The 19,319-nt window shown below is 63.3% G+C and overlaps 7 protein-coding genes across 7 annotated transcripts; 1 reads left to right on the top strand and 6 right to left on the bottom strand.

Annotated features, from left to right (window-relative positions):
• Positions 1 to 421: 421 nt before the first annotated feature.
• On the bottom strand, positions 422 to 2,500 carry JCM10292_003494 (uncharacterized protein; the record flags this gene model as incomplete). Its single annotated transcript, XM_076652612.1, has 2 exons — positions 422 to 553; positions 620 to 2,500. The coding sequence occupies 2 exons, from the start codon at positions 2,498 to 2,500 to the stop codon at positions 422 to 424; spliced, it is 2,013 nt and encodes a 670-aa protein (XP_076501825.1).
• Positions 2,501 to 3,628: 1,128 nt separating this feature from the next.
• On the bottom strand, positions 3,629 to 5,347 carry MRI1 (S-methyl-5-thioribose-1-phosphate isomerase MRI1; the record flags this gene model as incomplete). Its single annotated transcript, XM_076652611.1, has 6 exons — positions 3,629 to 4,079; positions 4,186 to 4,403; positions 4,461 to 4,490; positions 4,599 to 5,015; positions 5,100 to 5,224; positions 5,293 to 5,347. The coding sequence occupies 6 exons, from the start codon at positions 5,345 to 5,347 to the stop codon at positions 3,629 to 3,631; spliced, it is 1,296 nt and encodes a 431-aa protein (XP_076501824.1).
• Positions 5,348 to 5,632: 285 nt separating this feature from the next.
• On the bottom strand, positions 5,633 to 6,870 carry JCM10292_003492 (uncharacterized protein; the record flags this gene model as incomplete). Its single annotated transcript, XM_076652610.1, has 3 exons — positions 5,633 to 5,743; positions 5,820 to 5,999; positions 6,085 to 6,870. 3 exons carry the CDS (start codon positions 6,868 to 6,870, stop codon positions 5,633 to 5,635), a joined length of 1,077 nt encoding a protein of 358 aa, XP_076501823.1.
• Positions 6,871 to 7,587: 717 nt separating this feature from the next.
• JCM10292_003491 (uncharacterized protein) lies at positions 7,588 to 9,110 on the top strand (the record flags this gene model as incomplete). Its single annotated transcript, XM_076652609.1, has 4 exons — positions 7,588 to 7,995; positions 8,054 to 8,390; positions 8,451 to 8,594; positions 8,662 to 9,110. The coding sequence occupies 4 exons, from the start codon at positions 7,588 to 7,590 to the stop codon at positions 9,108 to 9,110; spliced, it is 1,338 nt and encodes a 445-aa protein (XP_076501822.1).
• A 324-nt stretch (positions 9,111 to 9,434) lies between these two features.
• JCM10292_003490 (uncharacterized protein) lies at positions 9,435 to 10,956 on the bottom strand (the record flags this gene model as incomplete). The annotated part of the gene is made up of 6 exons (XM_076652608.1): positions 9,435 to 9,652; positions 9,714 to 9,825; positions 9,882 to 10,222; positions 10,293 to 10,413; positions 10,476 to 10,846; positions 10,908 to 10,956. 6 exons carry the CDS (start codon positions 10,954 to 10,956, stop codon positions 9,435 to 9,437), a joined length of 1,212 nt encoding a protein of 403 aa, XP_076501821.1.
• A 295-nt stretch (positions 10,957 to 11,251) lies between these two features.
• On the bottom strand, positions 11,252 to 16,685 carry JCM10292_003489 (uncharacterized protein; the record flags this gene model as incomplete). Its single annotated transcript, XM_076652607.1, has 8 exons — positions 11,252 to 11,471; positions 11,531 to 11,831; positions 11,901 to 12,425; positions 12,485 to 12,992; positions 13,054 to 14,328; positions 14,398 to 15,996; positions 16,059 to 16,498; positions 16,556 to 16,685. The coding sequence occupies 8 exons, from the start codon at positions 16,683 to 16,685 to the stop codon at positions 11,252 to 11,254; spliced, it is 4,998 nt and encodes a 1,665-aa protein (XP_076501820.1).
• A 499-nt stretch (positions 16,686 to 17,184) lies between these two features.
• JCM10292_003488 (uncharacterized protein) lies at positions 17,185 to 19,097 on the bottom strand (the record flags this gene model as incomplete). The annotated part of the gene is made up of 6 exons (XM_076652606.1): positions 17,185 to 17,373; positions 17,438 to 17,640; positions 17,697 to 18,055; positions 18,116 to 18,474; positions 18,542 to 18,676; positions 18,733 to 19,097. Coding segments are annotated over 6 exons (1,610 nt in total), but the record flags the coding sequence as incomplete, so codon positions are not given.
• Positions 19,098 to 19,319: the final 222 nt, after the last annotated feature.

Here is a 19,319-nt window from a genome sequence, read left to right as displayed (position 1 = left end):
GAACTCCCTTGCCGACAATGAAAGAAAGGCAGCCACCACGAGGGCTGAGCAGAAGTTGCGAGTGTGACAAGCAAAGCGGAGAGGTCAAGAGCGGGTGCAGCAAGCTCACTTGCCATGTTGAGAAGGCCAAGGCTTCCGCACGGCGGACTCGAGCAAAGCACACTCTGCAGTAGACGAGGATGGTCTGTGAAACGGATGACATATGCGCAGGATGTGGATAATGCAGCAAGGATGTGATGAAGTGTGCCGACAAGGACGAATGACTGATCGTGGTGAGGATGATGTGGGTGGCACAGAAAGCTGGACTGGCAGAGTGAAAAACAGAACCAAGACAGAGGCCAGTGGCTGTACAGCTGACTGGCCAGCAGCTCGCGCACCAGGCGCGGTTCAGGATGAAGGGAATCGAAGGAGAGGGTGTCGTCTAAGGAACCGGTGCCGACTGCGACGAAGACGATGACGCGCCCGTGGAGGCCGAAGAAGGCCTATTGGCATCTTCCTCGTCGCGACGCTTCTTGGTCGAGCCAGAGGGGGCGACGCCGTTCAGGAGCTTTTTCTGCGGCACGAACCGAAGGAGGGGTCAGACGGCGAAGTAGACGGAACAGAGCAAAAACGGACGCACCGCATCCTGCGCCGAGTAGTTGACAAACATGGCGACCGGCGCCTTGGCCTTTGTCGGCGAGCCGCGCTTGCGCTTCGGCGTAGTCTTGGCGCCGCCAGGCGAAGCTTTGCTCGTCGAGCTCGCGAGCGCCTTGTTCTTTACCGATGGCGGGGGCGTCACCGGCCGCGCGAGACCGTCCTGCGGTGTTGCCGGGAGAGGCTGGAGCACCGTTGGGAGTTCCTGCAGCGACGGGTGGTACGGGTAGCTCATCCCGCGAGGCCAGTGCGGCGGCGGGACGGCGAGCGCGGCCGAGTCGACGCTCGAGCGACGGCGACGCGCCGAAACGGAAGGAGAGGGAGGCGGGGGAGCGGCGGCAGAGTCGGAGCTGTGCGTTCCGAGCGGCGGACGGTAGACGACGCCGTTGGCAGAACGAGCGCGCATGTGCGGGTTGGCCGGGGGCGCAAGCGAGCCGACGCTCGTCGAGTGCGTCAGGGTGTGCGAGTGCGAGAAGCGCGAGAGAGGCTCGGCGGGGTAGGCGGAGTACTGCTGCGACTGGGTGAACTGCATCGAAGGAGGCGGCGGCGGCGGCGGAAAATCGAAGGTCGTGCGCCACGCAGGTGCCGACGACGGGTACATGCGCGACTGCAGCGGCGACTCGAGCAGGTCGGGCGCCGCCAGGCTCGGGTCGTCGAGGAGCGCCAGGTCGTCCGCGCTCAGCGTGACACCCGAGATCGACACGCTCGTCGGCGTCAGCGGCGCCTCGTAGCCGCTCGTGTACGAGTGAACACTCGCGCCGAGATCCTGCTCGAATGCCGGCGTCTCGAGGATCGGGCCCAGTTCGCCAAGCAGCTGCTCTACCTCGCGCAGAGACGCCTCTGACAGCTCTTCCGGCTCGACGGGAGCAGGAGCGTAGAACGCCTGAGGCGGCGGCGCCAGCTGCTGCTGTGGCTGCGGAGGTGCTCGTGCCGTCGAGGGCGCTGAGATAGACCCGGGCGACCGGTACGCCGGCGGGACCTCGATGCTCAGCCGTGCGACCCGTCGAATGCTCTTGGTCGGGCTCCCGTTCGCATCGACGGAGGTCGTGACTGCGGCAACCCGCCTCGGGGTTGTTGGCTTGCGCGAGGGCGATTCGAGCACACCGCCGGTAGAACCGCGGCGAGCGCGGGAGGACGTCGGCGTGTCGGACGGGTACGCCGAGCGCGGCGTGGTCGGACGATGGTACGGAGAGGAGCTCGAAGGCGACGTCACGCCGTAAGCGGACGGCGAACGGTAGAGGTGCGAGGCGGAGGGAGCGTTGCGGCGAGGCGTAGAGGGAGGCGCGGCGAGGGAAGGCGGAACATTCGCCGCGTACGTCGACGAGGTCGACTGAGTCGGGTAATAGGTCACATCCGGCGGCTGCCGCTGCTGGAGGTACGTCTCCTGCATCTCGGCAAAGCCGCCCGCACTCCTGCTCTTCGCCAGCCTCATCGCAGGACCCGGCGCGCTGAGGCTCGCGTGCACGCCCGTCCGGTGCAGCTCGGGCGTCGTAGCGGCGGATGCATGCTGCTGGTGCGGCGAGACGAAGCCGGAGAAGGAAGAGGATGCCGATGCCGATGAGGCGGGAGAGAGGGCGGGCAGTGCCGGCGACGGCGTCGTGCCGCTGCTGTAGGTGCGTTGCGGCGCGTAGGTGTACGAGTCGGCATACGGCGCCGCACCGCCATCCTCGTAGTAGGCGTAGGAGCCGCGGGGGTCGCTAGCGATGCCGGTCTCCAGATAAGCGGATGGCTCGACCGAGTACGCGTCGTGATAGGACGCGTCGTAGGCGTAGCTCGGGGCGGCGGCCCCGTGTGCAGGTGCCTGGGCGTATGTGGTGGCCGCCCACTGGCTCTCGTCGAGCGTGGCCGACGACGAGGCGAACGACATTGCCGCGTCCGGAGGGGAGGGTGACCGGCGGGCGGGCTGGGAACGGGGATGGACTAGGGCGTAGCAGATAGCGGGCGTACGTAGCCGGTTTGCGCAGGCGGCGCGGTTCCGAACGACGCGTGCGAAGGCCAGGTAGCGTGCAGCTCGACGGAAGCGGGAGGGGTGAGGAGGACGGGCACGCAAAGAGGAAGAGCGGCGCGCCCATGCGGGCTCAGGGTCACGGCCCAAGAGAGCAGGCGAGCTTTCGGGAGCGTTGGCGTCGCCCGAACCAGCGCGCTTCTCGACTCCGGGACGGGAAGGTGCCCCGAGCAGCCATCTCCCGCCGCCCTGCCTCGTCGCCCCCTGAGCGCAGCCGAGCATCCGTACAGTGGATCTTAGCCGTTATCGCCTAGCCTGCAGCTCCTCTAGCACCTTGGGAGCAGCGGAAACGCCAGCAAGCAGCTGAGCCGTGTTGCTGCTCAAACCCAGATCGGGAAGGCGTGGCCGGTCGATCCCGCCGCGCAAGGTTCCGCTCGAGCCCCCGCCGACGTCGAGCGCGCTGACGGCGCAATTTGCGCGAGACGGGCGATCGACAGCGAAGCCTGCGCTGCGCGGCACGCTTCCTCGCGTCCTGGCTGGCGGGCTGGGCCTGAGCTGTGGGCGGCGCCCCTCTTCATCAACGGCCTCGAGCCCGCAGAGCCCTGATCTGTGCTCTGCAATACGCTGTCCACGGCTCCTCAAATGCAGATCCACGACTGCGCGGGATTGAGGGAGGTTCGCTTCTTTGTCTTCGTTCCGCGCGGCAGCCTTTGTCATCCTCATCTGGAGCGTACAACAACAATAGGCAGCTACGGGACAAAGGGTGGCTATGCATTGCTGCCACTCATCGATCTGGCCGAGCGGAGCACATAGAGAGAGTAAAGCCGGCGGAGACAATGCACATGTTCGCACTTTATCAAGCGAGCGTGCGTGGATGAGCCTCGTCCGCCTGAAGGCACGCAAGCCTAGAAGGCCGGGTTGCGACAGCCTAGAGATGGCCTGTGTTTGGTGTCTGACTACCACGAGAAGCGAAGAGCGCAGGACAAGCTTGAGAAGGTCGTCTAGCCTGACATTGAGCCACGGCATGGGAGCTCGAAGTGCTGTTGCAGTCTATACCTTGGTCGCCGCCTCGACGAACCGCTGGAGGTCGTACTCCTGCGCGCCGTCCTGCTTCTCCGCAACACCCACCTCCGTCACGATGCCCTCGATCAAGCTCGCCGGCGTGACGTCGAACGCCGGGTTCCACGCCTGAGTGCCGGGCGGCGTGACGAGCACCGTCTCGACCTTGACCTCCTCGCCCTCCTTGGCCGGCTGCGGCTCGTCGCCCTTGGCGAGCGCCTTGACGTCGACGACGCGGCCGCGGACGGTGCACGCCTCCCACGACGGGCGCTGCTCGATCTCGATCGACCGCCCGGACGCCATCGTCAGGTCGAGCGTTGTGAGCGGCGCGGCGACGAGGACGGGGACGGGAGGGTTCGGCGAGAACGGGTGCGGGTGGTGCGCGAGGAGCGAGATCTGGTACGTCGAGATCTTGTTGGCCGTGTCACCGTTGGCGGCGATGCTGTTTCGAGACGTGCGGATCAGCATTCTGTTTGGAGACACGGAAGAGAAACCCTTTGACAGGAGGTTCCGTCCGCGCCGCCACGAAATGCAAAATGCGCACTTACCGGTCCGCTCCTGCAACGAAGAGGTGCACCTTCTTCTCGCCAAGCAATGCACCGATCGCCGTGTCGCACACCATCGTGTTTGGGGCGCCGAGACTCGCGAGTTCGACCGAGGTCAGGCGCGCACCCTGCTGGTACGGGCCCGTCTGCGCAAAGTAGGCGTGCAGGAGGCGGCCCTGCTTGTGCAGGGACGTGATGACGCCGAGCGCGGTGCCATAGCCCTGTAGAGCGCCGAGTCAGATGCAGGTCGAAGCAGGAAGCGAAGGCTGGGAACCCACCGAAGTTGCGAGCGAGCCCGTGTTGCAGACCTGGGGAGATACGCCATCATGTCAGTCGTTCCAACTTCTCGGTCAGCATACGGGAAGGTCCGCTTTCCAGCAGATCTAGGCCGAAGCAAGGAGAGCAAGCGGACTCACCGTGAGCACCGCGATCTTCTCGCCCTTCTCAATCGTCCCCTCGCGCTCGAGCTTTTCCAGTATCCATTTCGCGCCGTTGTTCCCGATGCGCTCGCAGCGCTCCTTGTCCTCGACCCAGACGCCGACGGCGACGTCGACGACCTTGCGCGCGAGCGACTCGGACGTGACGCCGTCGCGCTGCGCCTCGGCGTGCGCGGCCGCCTCGATGCGCGAGAGCGCTTCGCGGAGGTTGACGGCGGTCGGGCGGGAGGTGAGGAGGTAGGCGGTGCGGTCGAGGAGGAGGTTGAGGAGGGTCGAGGGCGGCGATGAGAGGGCGGAAGACGGGAAAGAGGGCGACTCGCGGCCGTTGAGGATGGCGAGGAGCTCGGCGGCAATACCGAGGGCAGCGAGAGACGCAATGGCGGGTGCACCGCGGATCTGAAGAGAAGTCGCGATGCGACCAGGAGAGCACAAGGTGTATCAGCAAGGTCTGCCTGACGTCCGTTCGACTGAACAACGCACCTTCATGGTCTTGATGGCATCGAATGCGCCCTCGATCGTGTCGACCGTCTCCCAGCGGATTGTGTGCGGCAGGACGAGCTGGTCGATGATCTCGACCGACTGCGCCTCGTAGAAAGAGCGCCCGCCTGCGAGAGCGGGGTCAAAAAGGGTCGTAGTGCACTTTCACGTCAGCGAGAGCTCGGATGCAACGCACCACTGATGCGGAAAGCACCGAGAACGGGGCCGTCGTCGAGAGGAGTGGGTGCCATGGTGCGCGAGTCCTGGAAGCGGGAGGTTCAGCTTAGCAGGTCCTGTGCACGACTGTGTCGATTTGAGCAACACGCACACTGAACACAGAGGCGGCGACGTTGCGTAAGAGGACGGAGCGAAGTCGTTTCCCGCACGTGCTCTCGGACAAGATGTGCGATGAGGGATTTCTCGCTGTGGCTCGTCGTGCACCTTCGGCTTTCCAGTGTGTGCTTGCGGTACTCTCACAGCCCCGAATGAGGAATCTCAGGCTATGTCGAGATCAAGCGCAGAGATAGTCTCCTCAATTACGTCGCGCCGGCCACCTCCCGCCCATGCCATGGCTGTACAGTGATCGTGAGCTCCCCTGGTTCCTTGCGGAGGATGTACCGCTCGAGCGTGTACGATTCGTACGCCTCCTGGGCGAGGCGAAAGCGGAATGTCATCAGTCCGGCGCTCATTTTGACCATTGAGCGGCCGGGAAGCTAGACGCACACTGGCAAGCTTTGCAGCAACGCGGTGGTGCTCGCCGCGCATCGCGCCGACAGCCGCCGCGCGCGACGTCCAGATGCAGGTCGCAAGGTTGCGGCCAATGTCGTCTGCGCTCCCGCCGAGCTCTTCGACCGTGTCGGCTGTCAGAGGCGCGCCGTACCAGTAGATGAGCAGCGATCCGTTCTGTGCGCGATGGCCCGAAGCGGTACAAAGTCCGTCAGCGAGGAGTCGGGGACGGACTCGAAGCAAAGCGAGCCGGGGCACGCACCGTGACCGCCTCCTCGTGCGCTGCGCGATCCGCTTCGTACAGCCTCTGCGCCGCCCCGTCCGGCAAGCCCCGCTTGCGCAAGCTCCGGAACGCGACGACATAGTACTCGCGCTCGGCGGTGCGCACGCTCCCGCTCGCGTCGTCCGTGAGCACGACCTCGTCCCAGTTGAACGCCGAGGCATAGGGCGTCGTCGCGTAGTAGGGCGTTACGGGACGGAAAACGTGCAGGGCACGATGCAGCGCGAGCGAGACGGGGTCGATGGCCGGGAGGTGCGAGTTGGTATACTGGACAGCGGGATCGGCAGTGGTCGAATCCGGAAGAGATGCAGATGACGTAGAAGAAGGTGCGGGAATGGAGGGCGGCAGACGGGAGAGGAGTGGCGGGAGGTAGAGGAGCGGCTGGACGTCCTTGGCCTGCTCGAGCGGGCCCGGGCGCGCACGGATCGCCTCGATCGCCTCTGCTGCCGCATCGGTCGAGGTCTGTGGGACCACATTCGATGCAGAGGCGGGTGCAGGTACGGGCGACTTGCGCTTGCGATCCGGCGACTCGGATGGTGAGGTCGAAGTGGTCGAGGTGCTCGCAAAAGTGTCGCCGCTGTCGGACGCACCCGAGGAAGACGAAGAGGCGTAGGAGCTGTAGGGTGAAGAGAGGAGGCTCGAGGTGTACGAGTTGACGGGGCTGGGTTGGCGAGCACGACCTTGGCGAGAGGTCGAGCGACCACGCGCCGAATGTCTCGAGGCCTCGATGCTCGGTAGCGAAGAGAGCGCAAAAGCTACAGATGCCATGCTCGCGGCTTGATATGCTACTAGCAGCGGACGAGGACGTAAAGAGTGGAAGCAGGTGGCGCCAGAGAGGGCGAGCAGCGATGTCGCGAGAGCACGCCAGAAGCTCTTGTCTCGTTCGTTGACTGCTGCCGAATGAGCTCATTCCTGGGCACGCGCGCGCGACATTCCGCGCGTGTTCCAGCCGAAGGGGCATCTGGGCGGGCACGCGAGATGGCGTGAGCAGCGAAGCCTCGGCACCCGGCCAGGGTGGGCGGTGCGCGGCGGTGCAGAGCGCAGTCGGATACATAGTAGTCACAGAATAGTCTGCAGAGCCCCTGCGGATCGCTCGACGCGCTCAGAGAGGCCCGCCGACTTCATCAGCTCTTGCATTGCGAGCGAGGGGGCTCAACGTATCATGCACGTTGGCCGGTCGAGAGCGTGTCCACTCTGTCAGCACCACGTTTTCCAGCGATCTTCAGCAAGAACACGGCCCCCGAGAGGCTGCGACGCGAGTGCGAAGGCATGCGGGGGCTCGGCAAGGATGACGACGGAGAAAGGCGACGAGACGGGAGAACGAAGCGACGGGGCAGCGCAAGCTTAGGACCGTGCCACTCAGCCTACAGTCTGAGCTTCTCAAGCTGAGTACGCGGTCCGTAGCGCGAGGTGACGGTGCTGGCGGGAGCAAGGCGTTCCCCACCGAGGCCGACCTCGTCCTTCTCGCTCCGACCACTCGCCAGGATGGCCGCAGACCTCGACTTGGCCGTAAACTGCGGCTCGAGCAGCATCAAGTTCGCCCTCTACAGCACCGAAACGCGCAAGGTTGTCGTCTCGGGCAGCGCTTCCAACGTCCAGGGCGACGCTCCCGCCTCGTACAAGTTCTCTCACTCGGCTGGGGGCAAGGAGCAGGAGCGCACCAAGGAGCTCGAAGCGAGCACGAGCTACGAGGATGTCTTTCGCGAGATCCTCAAGGACGTCACGAGCGAGGACATCCTCGGCAACGAGCGCGAAAAGCGCATTCGCCTCGTTGCGCACCGCATCGTGCACGGCGGGACGGCCGACGCACCGATCTTGATCCGTCACGGCGACAAGGAGGAGCAAGAGGTCCTCGACCGCATGGAAGAAGTCTCGTCGTTCGCTCCCTTGCACGTGCGTTCCAGACTCGCCGTTCTTCCGAGGCACCGACAGCTCACGGCCTCTTTCGCAGAACCACCACGCAATGCTCATCGTGAAAGAGTGCCTCGAGCACCTCCCAGAGTCCTACTCGGTCCTGTGCTTCGACACCCTCTTCCACCAGACGATCCCGCAGTTCCGCCGACAGTACGCCATCTCGACCCCGCCACACAAGACGCCCGTCCCGCTAGTCAAGTACGGCTTCCACGGCTTGTCGTACGCCAACATCCTCGACCAGATGGCCGAGGAGCTCGGCAAGCCGAAGGAGCAGGTCAACCTCGTCGTTGCACACCTCGGGAGTGGTGGGAGCTGCTGCTTGATTCAGAATGGCAAGAGCACGCAGACGACGATGGGCGTCACGCCCCTTGAGGGTGCGTCTAACAGCTGTCCTGATTGGTTGCGGAACCCTAGTCACACATGCGCATTCGCAGGTCTGCCCGGCGGGACTCGCTCTGGCACGGTTGACCCGAGTCTGATCTTCCATCACACGCCTGATTGCTCCGAGACCGTCAAGTGGTCGGGCCGAGACATCACCAAGGGCGAGTACGTGCTCAACAAGGAGAGCGGCTTCAAGGGTGCGTTTCTTGCTCCCGCGCTTCTGCTGCACGGGACATTTCGCTCACTTCGCATCGGCCCTCGCAGCTCTGTGCGGCACAAACAACTTTGGCACCATCACCTCGCGCGCCTACCCGTCCTCATCGTCACCGGACGACGCGCCGTCGAACGAGGAGCACATGTCGTCTCGCCTCACCTACCAGCTCTACCTCGACCACCTTCTTTCGTTCCTCGCGCCGTACATCTCGTCCGTGTTCTCCTCTGAGGACGACGCGACCCTCGACGGCCTCGTCTTTTCAGGCGGGATCGGCGAGAAGTCGGCGCAGCTCCGGCGCGACGTCCTCGAGCACTTTGCGTGGATCGAGCGCCTCGCGTCCTCGGGCGGCGGAGTCGACGAGGGAAAGAACAAGAAGGGCGAGGGCAGGAGGGAGATCACGAAGGCGGGGAGCAGGGTGCGCGCGTGGGTCGTCGAGACGAGCGAGGAGGACGAGATGATCCGAATGGCGGAGGAGGAGCTCAAGAAGCAGGGCAAGTAGCATGGGAGGGCTTTATGTACATAGACAGCGCTGTGTGGCAGTTGATCGATACTTAGATCTCGTTCAGTGACCTTTCCCCGAGTTGAGCGTGAAAGGGTAGCGGGAGAGCGGAAGCCGCAGAGATCGCCACATTGCGTTACTTGCGATGGTTCGAAGCCAGGACTGGGAGAGAGAAAGCAAGAGAGAGAGAGAGTGAAGTAGTCAGCTCAAGCAAGGGTGATATCTGCTCTGTGCTCTCTCCTCTTGCTGTTGTCTCTTGTCTTGTGAGCAGCAGGGGGAGAAGAGCACACGTCCTTTGCAGCATTCTACTGACTAAATGATTCACTACATCACACATCCGGCGCGCTGCAGCTCCTCCAGCTGAGAGCGCATGATCAACCCAGCCGGCACTGAACGGACGAAATGGATGTCGCTGCGGGCAAATTTGCCTCCGCACATGACGCAGTACTCGGGTGCAACCCAGTATTTACCGCCTTGGATGCCGGTGACCGGCTGGCCAGGGCGCACAGCCACGGCGAGGATGTTGACCGACTCGCCGACGACTGCCATCTCAGAGTCAAGTCAGCAACTGAACGCCTCCCTCCAACCTACTTGAGGACGCACCAGACACGCGGCCACAGGTCTGTACATTGTGACGGATGCGAGGTTTGTACGTGATGACCGTGTCGAACACTTTGTCGTTCCAGAAGACGTCGTCCAGGTCGGATTTAAAGTGCTGCACAGTCAGGCGGTCAGCAATGCGGCTGCTGTGGGAAGAGACTGTAGACGCACCTTCTCCGCCTTCTCGACAGACCACAGCTTGTACTGAACGCGCTTGCGACTGCGCCAGACGAACGTCTGCCAAAACTGGGCAAACGCCGGGCGGTTGTCCTCGGGAATGGCCTCCAGTGCCAGCAAGTCGAGGTGGAGAAGGGACTGGCTGAGCGAGTCGCTGTCGTAACCCTCCTCAAGGTACCGGCGAGGATGGTCGATGACCGCAACCGACTTGAAGTTGTAATGGAGCCACGGCTGAACATCGACCTCGCCCAGGTCGCAGGTGCCGAGACGACGCGCAGGGACAGAGCCGCAGATGAGGAGGGCGTCAAACTTGACAGGACTGAGCTTGAGGACGACTTCAGGGTGTAGTCGCGCCAGTCAGTGCTCTCTGTCTGACTTGGGGATATCCTGAAACGAGAAACTCACGCTCAAGCACCTTGACGTAGCACTCTGACTCCTCGTCGTCCGTCTCCTCGCTCCAGCCAGGCTTGCCAGCATCTGCACGCTCCTGGAGGTACTGCTCGGGCGGCGCCACAAACTCGAGATCCTGTCGAGAAGAAGGCAGTCAGTTTTGCCCTCCTCGGCTTCTCCACGCTATTGTAGACCCACCCAGCCCCAGACGCGGTATCCCGAGGTGATGGCAATGGACTCGGCAAATGGCGTGACCCAGTCCGAGGTGAGGCAGTCGTCGTCCGCGTCGAGGAGAAGCTTCGAGTCTGCGTGAGGCGGCGTCCACGCGCAGAGAAGGAGGTGCTTCCCGCTCAGCCGCGCACCGGCCAACACGGCTGCATCCTCGGACACCTTGTACGAGTTCTCGAAGTGGCGCACGAAGGGCGAGATCTCGGGGATGTGGGTGCAGAGGTAGTCGAGTCCGTCGACAGGATGGAGGCCAGTTCGTCTGAGGGCCTTCTCGATCTGCTCGAGCTTTGTGCGGAGCTCGGAGAGGCTCACAAGCTTGCGCAGGCCACCCCACACCTGGCCTGGAAGCGACAATAGGGAAGTTCAGCTGGAGCTATCTCTGCAACAGGCGCCAGGACGCACCAGGTTGGAACTGGATCGGCGAGCTGGGCGTCTCGTTGTTGCTGGACATGATGCTGCAGGTCTGTGGCAGGCGGGAGCGCAGAGGTTGTGGTAGAGACCTGAAGACGGCAACTCAAGTTGCCCCAACCTGATGAGAAGACAGGAGAGCCTGTGCGGAGCCGGCTTGCCGTGCCTGCACCAAGCCGAGCATCTCCCTGATTGAAGTAACACGCGCAGAAGAGGTGTACAAACGGGACTGAACATGCAGGCGTGATTATACAGCTGCGAGCCAAAGTGGGTGAGCCAGGTCGCAAGGAAAGGAGCACGTGCAGACTGTGAGCTTACCTAGGCTACAACAAGTCGAATCAGTTCCCCTTTGGCGCCCATTCGAGCCCACGCTTGCGCGCAAAGTCCTCGGAGAAGAGGTGCTCGCCCGTCTTGAGAAGCGTGTAAGCGATTTGCGCAATGTTTGAGGCGGCGGCGAGGTCGCGATGGTAGGTGCGGCTGCACTCTGGGTGGAACAGCACGCGCTTGAACGTGTTCTTCGCGAGCGTCTGGCCCTGCGCAACGTGATACTCCTTAAGCCTGCGCAGTCGAGCAGAGTCAGTTTAAGACGGTTGTGCAGATGTCACTCAGGGACTCACAAGGCAGGCGACTTGGCGCGGCATTCGGGGCGAGGGCACACGGTCGAGGAACGGCTCTCGGAAACGATGACGGTAGTGATGCTGATGTCGGGGCGGCTCCGAGCGTGCTGGACAAAGTGCTTCGTGATCTGGCCGGCCTTGTCTGGCCCGTGCTGGCCATGCGTGTACAGCGACTGTCCCGAATCACCAATGGCAATGACGACCTTGCGGCTGACAGCGAGTGCTGCACTTGGCGGCGGGACGAGCGTGTCGAACGCGACGGCGCCCAGGCGGGCGAGACGGCGAGTCGAAGGTGAAAGGCCTGTTTACGTGGCGAGATGGCCAAGTCAGTATGGGCATTGCGGCCCTGAGAGCATGGTGTACAGCGTACCGGATGCCAAGGGTCTCCAGATCTCCTTGCCCTCGGACGTGCGTTGCGCTTGCGCTGCAGCGCTGCGAGACTGCTCGGCGGCGAAGAAGCCGGAACCGACAAGGACGGCGCGAGACTGCGCTCCCGGAACGCGTCCGCCGACCGGATCCTCGCCCGTCACCTCGTGCGCCGTTGCTGCAAACGGGTAACGCTTGCCCTCGTCGATGCCGATGAAGGTAGTGCCGCTGTCAAATGCGCCAGAGCCCTTGGTCTCGAGACCCAGTGCTGCACGCGCTTTCTCGAGTGTGGCAACCGAGCCTGCAGAGAGACGAGGGATGTCGGGGAGCTGCATTTTGACGGGACGACAAGGCGAGGGAAGGACGTGGAGGGAAATGACGCGGCGAAGGACCTTCGAGTCGAGGAAGTTGGTGATCTGAAGTTGCGGCGTTGTGAGCTGAGCGAGGTGCTTCTTGTCCTGCTTGTCGGTTGTTGACAGGTCGGTGAGAAGGCGACCGACAGTAAGAGGCGATGGCACGCTTGTCGCACCTGCGTAGACCAGGGTGAGTATGCGTAAGACTGCTCATTGACACGAACGCAAAGCGTACCATAGACCTTGTCAAGAAATGAACGGCTGCAAAGGTCGATGCGGAGGTGCTGGACGACGAGCGTGGTGTCATCGAAAGTGAAATGGCCGGCAGGCACGATCGAGCGGGGCAGCGCCTGGAAGACTCTGTGCATCCAGGGGACGCGGGCTTGCTGGGCGGCGTCCGAGAGGGTAGACGTCTTGCGGGTCGACGCTGAGGGAGCGGGCGCACAAGTCGTGCAGATGACGGTCACAGCCTGTTCAAGCGTGCGGTAGAGGTCGGCGTGCCGGTCGAAAGACTGGTCGTCCCCGCGGGCAAAGAATGTTGACGACATGTTGGCAATACTGCGCCAGCGAGTGCGGTGGTCGCGGTCGAGTCCGGCAAAAGTCTGGTCGGATGAGAGCCGAGGGAGTACTTCGGTCTTGAAGCTCATGAGCGCGGCTCGGTAGTTGTCGATGCGGCTCAGCACATCGCCAAGAACGATCGAGAACGAAGTCGAGGTGAAAGGCAAGTGCTGCGGTGCCCATTCCTGCCGGCAGAGAGCGTCAGATGTGAGACCTCGAACAAGGAAAAAGGCAGCCAAAACTCACGATGAAGAGCTTGCTGGAGGAATACTTGAGACAGTCGGCGAGGGGCTGACCCTTGGGAGCGGGCACGTCGGCAAGGCGGTGGCGTAACAGGTCGACCAGATGTACCGCGGCAGATGAAGAGAGGAGGGAGGACGAGGCGCTGGAGCTGGACGTGGCGGTCTTCGCGTTGCCCTCGAGGGCGGCGCGAAGCGAGGCTGCAGGTGCCTTCCGCGCAGCTCCTCTGACGCGCGCCGAAGACTTGGAGGCACCTTGGCTCTTGTCCTCATCCTCCTCCTCGTCGTCGTCGTCGTCCTTGCCCTCTCCCTCCTGCTCGTCCTCGTCCCTGCCACCATCGACGACCTCGCCTTCCTTCGAACGTTGATCCTCGCTTGGCCCGCTCCTCATCACTTCTGCCCGCCTGCCCCACTCCCACCCGTGAGCGGCGTCCAATGCGGCTGCGATAGCCTCCTCGACATGACGCTCGCGCTCCTTCCAAGCCCACCCTGTCTTGTACCTCGATCCCGAGTGCGACTGGTCGTAGGCGTGAAGTGCAGACGGCGAGTGACCGAGAGTTGCCCGCGGCGCGATCCTCTCGTGACGTGCATCGCGCCAGGCAGAGTCCTGGCCCTGAATGGCGGGTCCTCCGCTCTTGCGGGATGGCGGCGCGTGCGCATCATCGTAGCTGCGACCAGCGGCGAGCGCCACAGCCATGGTCGACAACTGTGCGACGTGCAGGAAGAGGATCGTCGAGGCGCGGCTCAGCGCATCGCTCACGCGATCGAGATCGACGTTGCTGAAGGCAGTGACTGAGCTGAGGACGAGTCGGACACGCGCCGCGACGTCAGCCATGACGTGCTCTGCGACTGAAAGTGCGCGAGCTGCGGAAAGGGGAGCGGCGAGGACGAGGTCGTGGACAATGTCGACGATGCGCGTGAAGGCGCGGTCGCAGCTGCTGCACAGGAACGCAGCAAGCGTCGGGAGATCTGATGCCGAGCAAGCGAACGGCGCCAGGTCGTTTTCGGTGAGCATGATGTCCAGTTGTCCTGCGTGTGCGGCGACGAGGTCTCGCATCGTCTGGATGACACGGTCGGGCTCGCTGAAGAACCGTGTGACAACCTCGAGCATGGTCTGCCGCGGGCGAGCCTGCTGCGCGACATAGAGCGACGTCGAGTATTGCTGGACGAGCTCGTCGAAGGCGTCGCGCAGAAGAGGTGCAGAGAGGAGGTTGTTGATGGTATTGGGAAGTGCGAGGACCAGCTTGACGTGCTGGACGGCGGTACGGTCTTGCGGGAGGAGCTAAGCAGGGTAGAGAAATTGTCAACCTCGTGTGTGACTAGAACTGTTCCACTCGTAGGGGAGACTCACACCGTCAAACTCGTCAGCGTCCTGGCCCGAGGTCGCCCGCTTGCTCCACCAGAGCTCGATCTCTTGTGCGGTCGAGTTTGCGCCAAGCTCGCCGTACGCTTGCTGGACTGCCGAGTATCGCTTCGATGACTTTGGAGGCTTGCAGTCAATGAGCTTGGCGAGGAGCTTTTGCGTGAGCTTTGTGATGTTCTCCGGATCCTCGTAGAGCCGAATGGTCGAGTCGGAGAAGGGAAGGAACTGTTGGCGACGGGAGAGAGATGCCGACACGAGCGAGGGAATGGCGAGGGAGTAGAGAGGGCGGAGGAGGGCAAGCGCGAGCTCGGCGACTTGGCGCAGAGCCGTCTCGCGAAAGGCGGTGGAAAGATGCAGGGCGATTGAGCGAGTCGGGGCCGAGTTGACGAGACGATCCTTGCTGCGACTTGATGGTGCAGTCGTGGAAGAACCGCCCAGCTCCTTCTTTGCGGCCTTCTCGACCCGCTTCTGCTGGACACCTGGGGTCTGGACACCTTGTGTGCGCGGTGCCCTGGGCTGGGGAGGCTGGCGCGGGCGGGCGGGCCCGGGCGGGGCGGCGGATTGGGTTGAAATGAGCGAGTCGAGGGCAGCAAGCGGCGAGCCGGCAAAGGTGCGATGCTGGACGCCGAGCTTGTGCGCGCGGCGGTAGACCCTCTGCAGTACGGGATCGACCGGACCCTCGCGAGGAGGGCGAGCACGCTGCCTGAGCTTGAACTCGAGGGCAGACTGAGGCGAGACACGGAGGTTATGCGTGCGCTGGCGGGGTGGAGGCTGGCACGAGGGTGCAGCGGGCGGGCGCGCAGACGCAGCCGAGGTTGATGTGCTTGGCGGGGAAGGCTGGGGAGGGGTGGATCCAGCCGAGCGAGCCGAGAGGACCTGGGCATGTGCCTCGCGCGCGAGGTCGATTCGCAGGATGCCCTCGCTGTTGTAGACGCCGAGAAAGATGGCGCAGCTGCAAGCCCACTGGTGCGCCGTCATGGCCTCCGAGAGGGCGAGGCGCTGCTTGGCGAGCTCGAGGCGATAGCGATCGAAAAGGGCCTCGGCCTCTGTGCGGTCGTGGTCGACCGCCTCCATCCAGTTGACCTGGATAAAGTCGCGAACGATGCCGTCCTCTTGTGCCAGTTTCACCGGGCCGAGCCCCTTGATCCCACCGATGAAGTAGTCCTGGCCCAGCGAGAGTGCCATGTTGGCGCGCATGTGCGGCTGCGCCTCGATGCCGAGCCACTGCTCAAACGCCAAACGGTCAAAGCGGTAGAGCTGGGCGCCGCGCTTGGTGCGTGGGAGCGAGATGGCGAAGCGACTGGTCGCCGAGGTGCTGGCGAGGTGAACGTCGGCGTCATTGCTGAGGGTCACCACCGTGTCTGGGGTATCGATGACGAGCCCAGGCCCGAGCAGGGTGATGAGCTTGCTGTGGTCGACCTTGCCGAGTGGGAGAGTTGGAGAGATAAGGTGGGCGAGAGAAGGCGGAGGGCACTCGGCGGGCAGACCAGCCAGACGGCCTGCGAGAGAGGCGATGAACGGGTCAGCTTCCTGCGGCGCATCGACGAGCGTGGCGTGCGCGCGGAGCCACTTGGCCGAGGGCGAAGACTGCGCCGCCGCTGCCGGATTAGCTTCGAAGGGCGAACAAGCGAGCAGAAGCATACACGCACACTTGCCGACAGCGCCTCGACTCCTGTCGCCGCAATTCCACCGGTCCAGCCTGGCGACTGCTCGCTACTGCCGGAAGAGGTGAAACCGGGAAGCTGGCGAAGACCTTCCAGCCGTTCCACCTTGTCCATGCCCTTCCTCTGCGCCTTCTTTACCGCCTTGTCGTACGCGGCAAAGACTGACGCGAAGAACGCCGTGTCGCGCTTGAGGACCTCGGTGCGCTTGAGACTCGGGCGTTCAAGGCCGTCGAAGCAGACCACGAGACTGACATGGCGGCAGCGACGAAGGACTGGCTGGAGGAGGTCGTGAAGGTACTTGGCCGACTGGGCATGAAGAGCTGGGTGGTCGGGAGCGAGGATCTTGCGGAGCGGTCCTTTCAACAGCTTCTGCTCGTACTTGCTCTTGATCCCACCGACGAGACTCGTGCCGTCGACGAGGAGGTCTGCGAGTGGGTTTGCTTAGCTCGATCCCGCACTCGACCGCAGCAGAGGGAACGCACAGTGGACGCCCTTGGCAGCCACCTCTGCGCCGAGGGCCTCTCCCTGTGCTCGCGGACCCTTGCCTTGGACGGGGAGAGCTTCGAGAGACTCTGTCGTGACGGCGAGCTGGGTGAAGCCGTCAACGCCCATCGTGGGCGGCGACTATGGGTCAGGGTGTCTGCCGAGGCGTCTAGAAGCCTGGCCGGCGAGGGGGCGGGAGAGGAGCAGAGGGAGCAGGGTCAGCCGGGGTCGGAGATCCCGCGGAGGTTAGGGGTAAGGGGGAGATGAAGGACGAACCCTGCTCTGATGACGGGGTCTCCCCGTATGGTACCAAGGAAGTTTCAGGAGGCTGCAGAAAGTCACAGACGCAAGGCAACCGGGTCCGCCAGGAGGGGGCCATCGCGAGTGAGAGGCTCGCTGAGGACAATATGCGTGAGGTTGGCGCCCCGAAGCAACAGAGTGGCAGCAACGCCAATGGCCAGCCATTTCTACTTCCTGCTCCTTGGCCACACATGAGAAATGACCGGGATACACGAATTGCAGGCGACCAGACTGTTACACCTGCAGAGGGTAGAGCTGCGTCAGCATCCAGTCTGTCGAGTCGAGACGTGAGAGGAGTGTCATCCCAACGCACGGAATACAGAGACACCTAGACGTTGGCTGCAGCAAGATGCACTGCCCACGTGGGCGCGGAAAGGTTGATGATACAGGGCGCAAGCTTGAGAAGGAGTGGAAAGTCTGCATCCTTGAGAAAGGCGAGCCACTCCGGTCGTCCGATCTTACACAGGAGATGCTCCAGGTGCGGCAGATCCAGGTGAACGTCGTTCGCCGCAAGCGCCTGTGTTAGCAAGGGTCAGATGCGCCAGAGGTGCAAAGAGGAGCAGTAGACGAGTCGAACGCACCTGCTTTACGCTGCTGTGCATTCCGCCGTCTGCCCAAGATGCCCGCATGTGCGTCACAAACGACTCAAACGCATTGGCGCCGGCAGACGCAATGAAGCCAAGCTCGACGAGTCCGCGATAGCCGCCCTTGCCAAGTGCGAGGATCCGCGCGGCGTACTCGGCCTTGGTCGGCATCTGGCACAGTCCAGCGTACGCAAAGTCGGCTGCAGTGCAGGAAGCGTCAGATTAGACAGCAGCGGGCAGAGAAAGGAAGTCGCACCGGCAAGGAGAGTGCTGGTGAGATCGCCCTTGATCTGCGGCAGAGCCCAGGCATTGCCGAACGAGTCGCGTCCGGACTGGTAGCGCTCGTGCTCCCACTCGAGCGTCTCGTCGCCATCGGGAGGCGCGGCCTCCCAGGGCGCGTGCCCTTTCTTGCCCTGCGCAGCCTTGTACGCCTGCGTCGCCGAGCTGGAAAAAAGCTCAATCTCGCCAGTCAAGCCCAGGAAGCCGCATTCGATGATTTTGAGTGCCTCGCTGTACGAGAGTAGCGGCGAGGGTGGCGGAGCAAGTTGCGAGGGTGGGAGGTGCGCGGTGGAGGAAGTTGCGGCGGGTGCGGCGGCCTTGGGCGGCGAGGTGGCGCTGCAGAAGTGGAATCAGTCTTGAGTACGAAAGGCGCATAGTCAAGGGTGAGAAACACACGGATGTTGGAACCCCAAGGCTCGCGCGAGACCCGGCGCCGAGAGGTAGTACTGCGGCGCGAAGTTGTACGTGATCTTGGTCCCGCTGCCGTACACGGTTGGATTGCCCAAATCCGAGCGATGAACAGCGTCGCCGCGTCGGGCGGACACTGCGGGATCGCGAAGGAAGTTGCGAAAGGTCCAGTATGTTGTCGGAACAGCGGCATCGGCGAGCAGGCGGTACATATGCGGCGTTGAACCCAAGAGCGTGCCGCGGACAAGTGACATGAGAGCGACCTTGACAGGCGCAGGCGTGAGCGAGCTGTGGAGCGTCGAGGCGAAGAGAACGCGACCAGGACCCCGGTTACGCGCCCAGAGGAGCTGCGAGCATGTGCAAAGTCTCAGTGCCCACTCTAGAGAGCCACGACTATGCGAGCAAGACACGCACCTTGTCCGGCAGCTCGTGAAACTTGTGGACAACTCTGGTAAAGAGCGAGAAGACGGCCTCATTGTTGCCGAATTCGGAACTGCTAAGCTTCGTGATTCCGAGGTGAACGAGTGAAGCGAGGAGGTATAGGTTGAGCTGTTGTACACCAAGAGTGAGCGGCTGTATGGAAGCATTCCCTTGAATTCACGCACCCAAGCAAGTCGCTGTTGATAGCCAAAGTCGGCTGCGGCACTAAGGGTGTCGCCTAGACCTGTGACCTTTTTCTCTAGGTCGGCGATCGTGTTGAGCGAGACGCCGTTCTCGCGCGCCTGGTCCAGCTTCGCCCGCGCCACAACGTGCGCCGGTGGGACAGATGCAGGCGATCCCTCGTTCTCGATGCCGAGGTGGCAGAAAGCCAGGTCTGGGGTGGTCGCAAGGCTGGTGACAGCAGTCGACGAGAGAGACAGAGGGTAAGTGGAAGTGGCGAGGAGAGTCGCGGTCGAGACGTGCTGCTGACGGTGCCAGGCGATGGGCTCGAAGGGCGTATCGATCGGGGGCAGCGGAACCCGCCGCGGCTCTTTGGCAGGCACAGCCGAAGTGACTGTACCAGCACCCTTCCGGCGCTTCGAACCTTCACGCCTACCGAGAGGCGCCTGACCGTCGGACGGCGCATTGCGCTTTGCCGGTACACGGGCGGCCGGAGCAACTCTGCTCTCGCTCCAGATGGGGTACCGCCCAGCCGCTGCTGCTGCTGCTGGAGTTGCAGGAGTATCCGCTGGCGCAGATGATGCGGGCGAGC

The sequence above is a fragment of the Rhodotorula paludigena genome (genome assembly GCF_050403205.1).
Source record: "Rhodotorula paludigena JCM10292 DNA, Rt_paludigena_JCM10292v1_ctg83, whole genome shotgun sequence".
NCBI classification, from domain to species: Eukaryota; Fungi; Basidiomycota; class Microbotryomycetes; order Sporidiobolales; family Sporidiobolaceae; genus Rhodotorula; species Rhodotorula paludigena.
The sequence above is the reverse complement of the archived record's forward strand: the minus strand, read 5'-3'. Positions and strand labels throughout refer to the sequence as shown.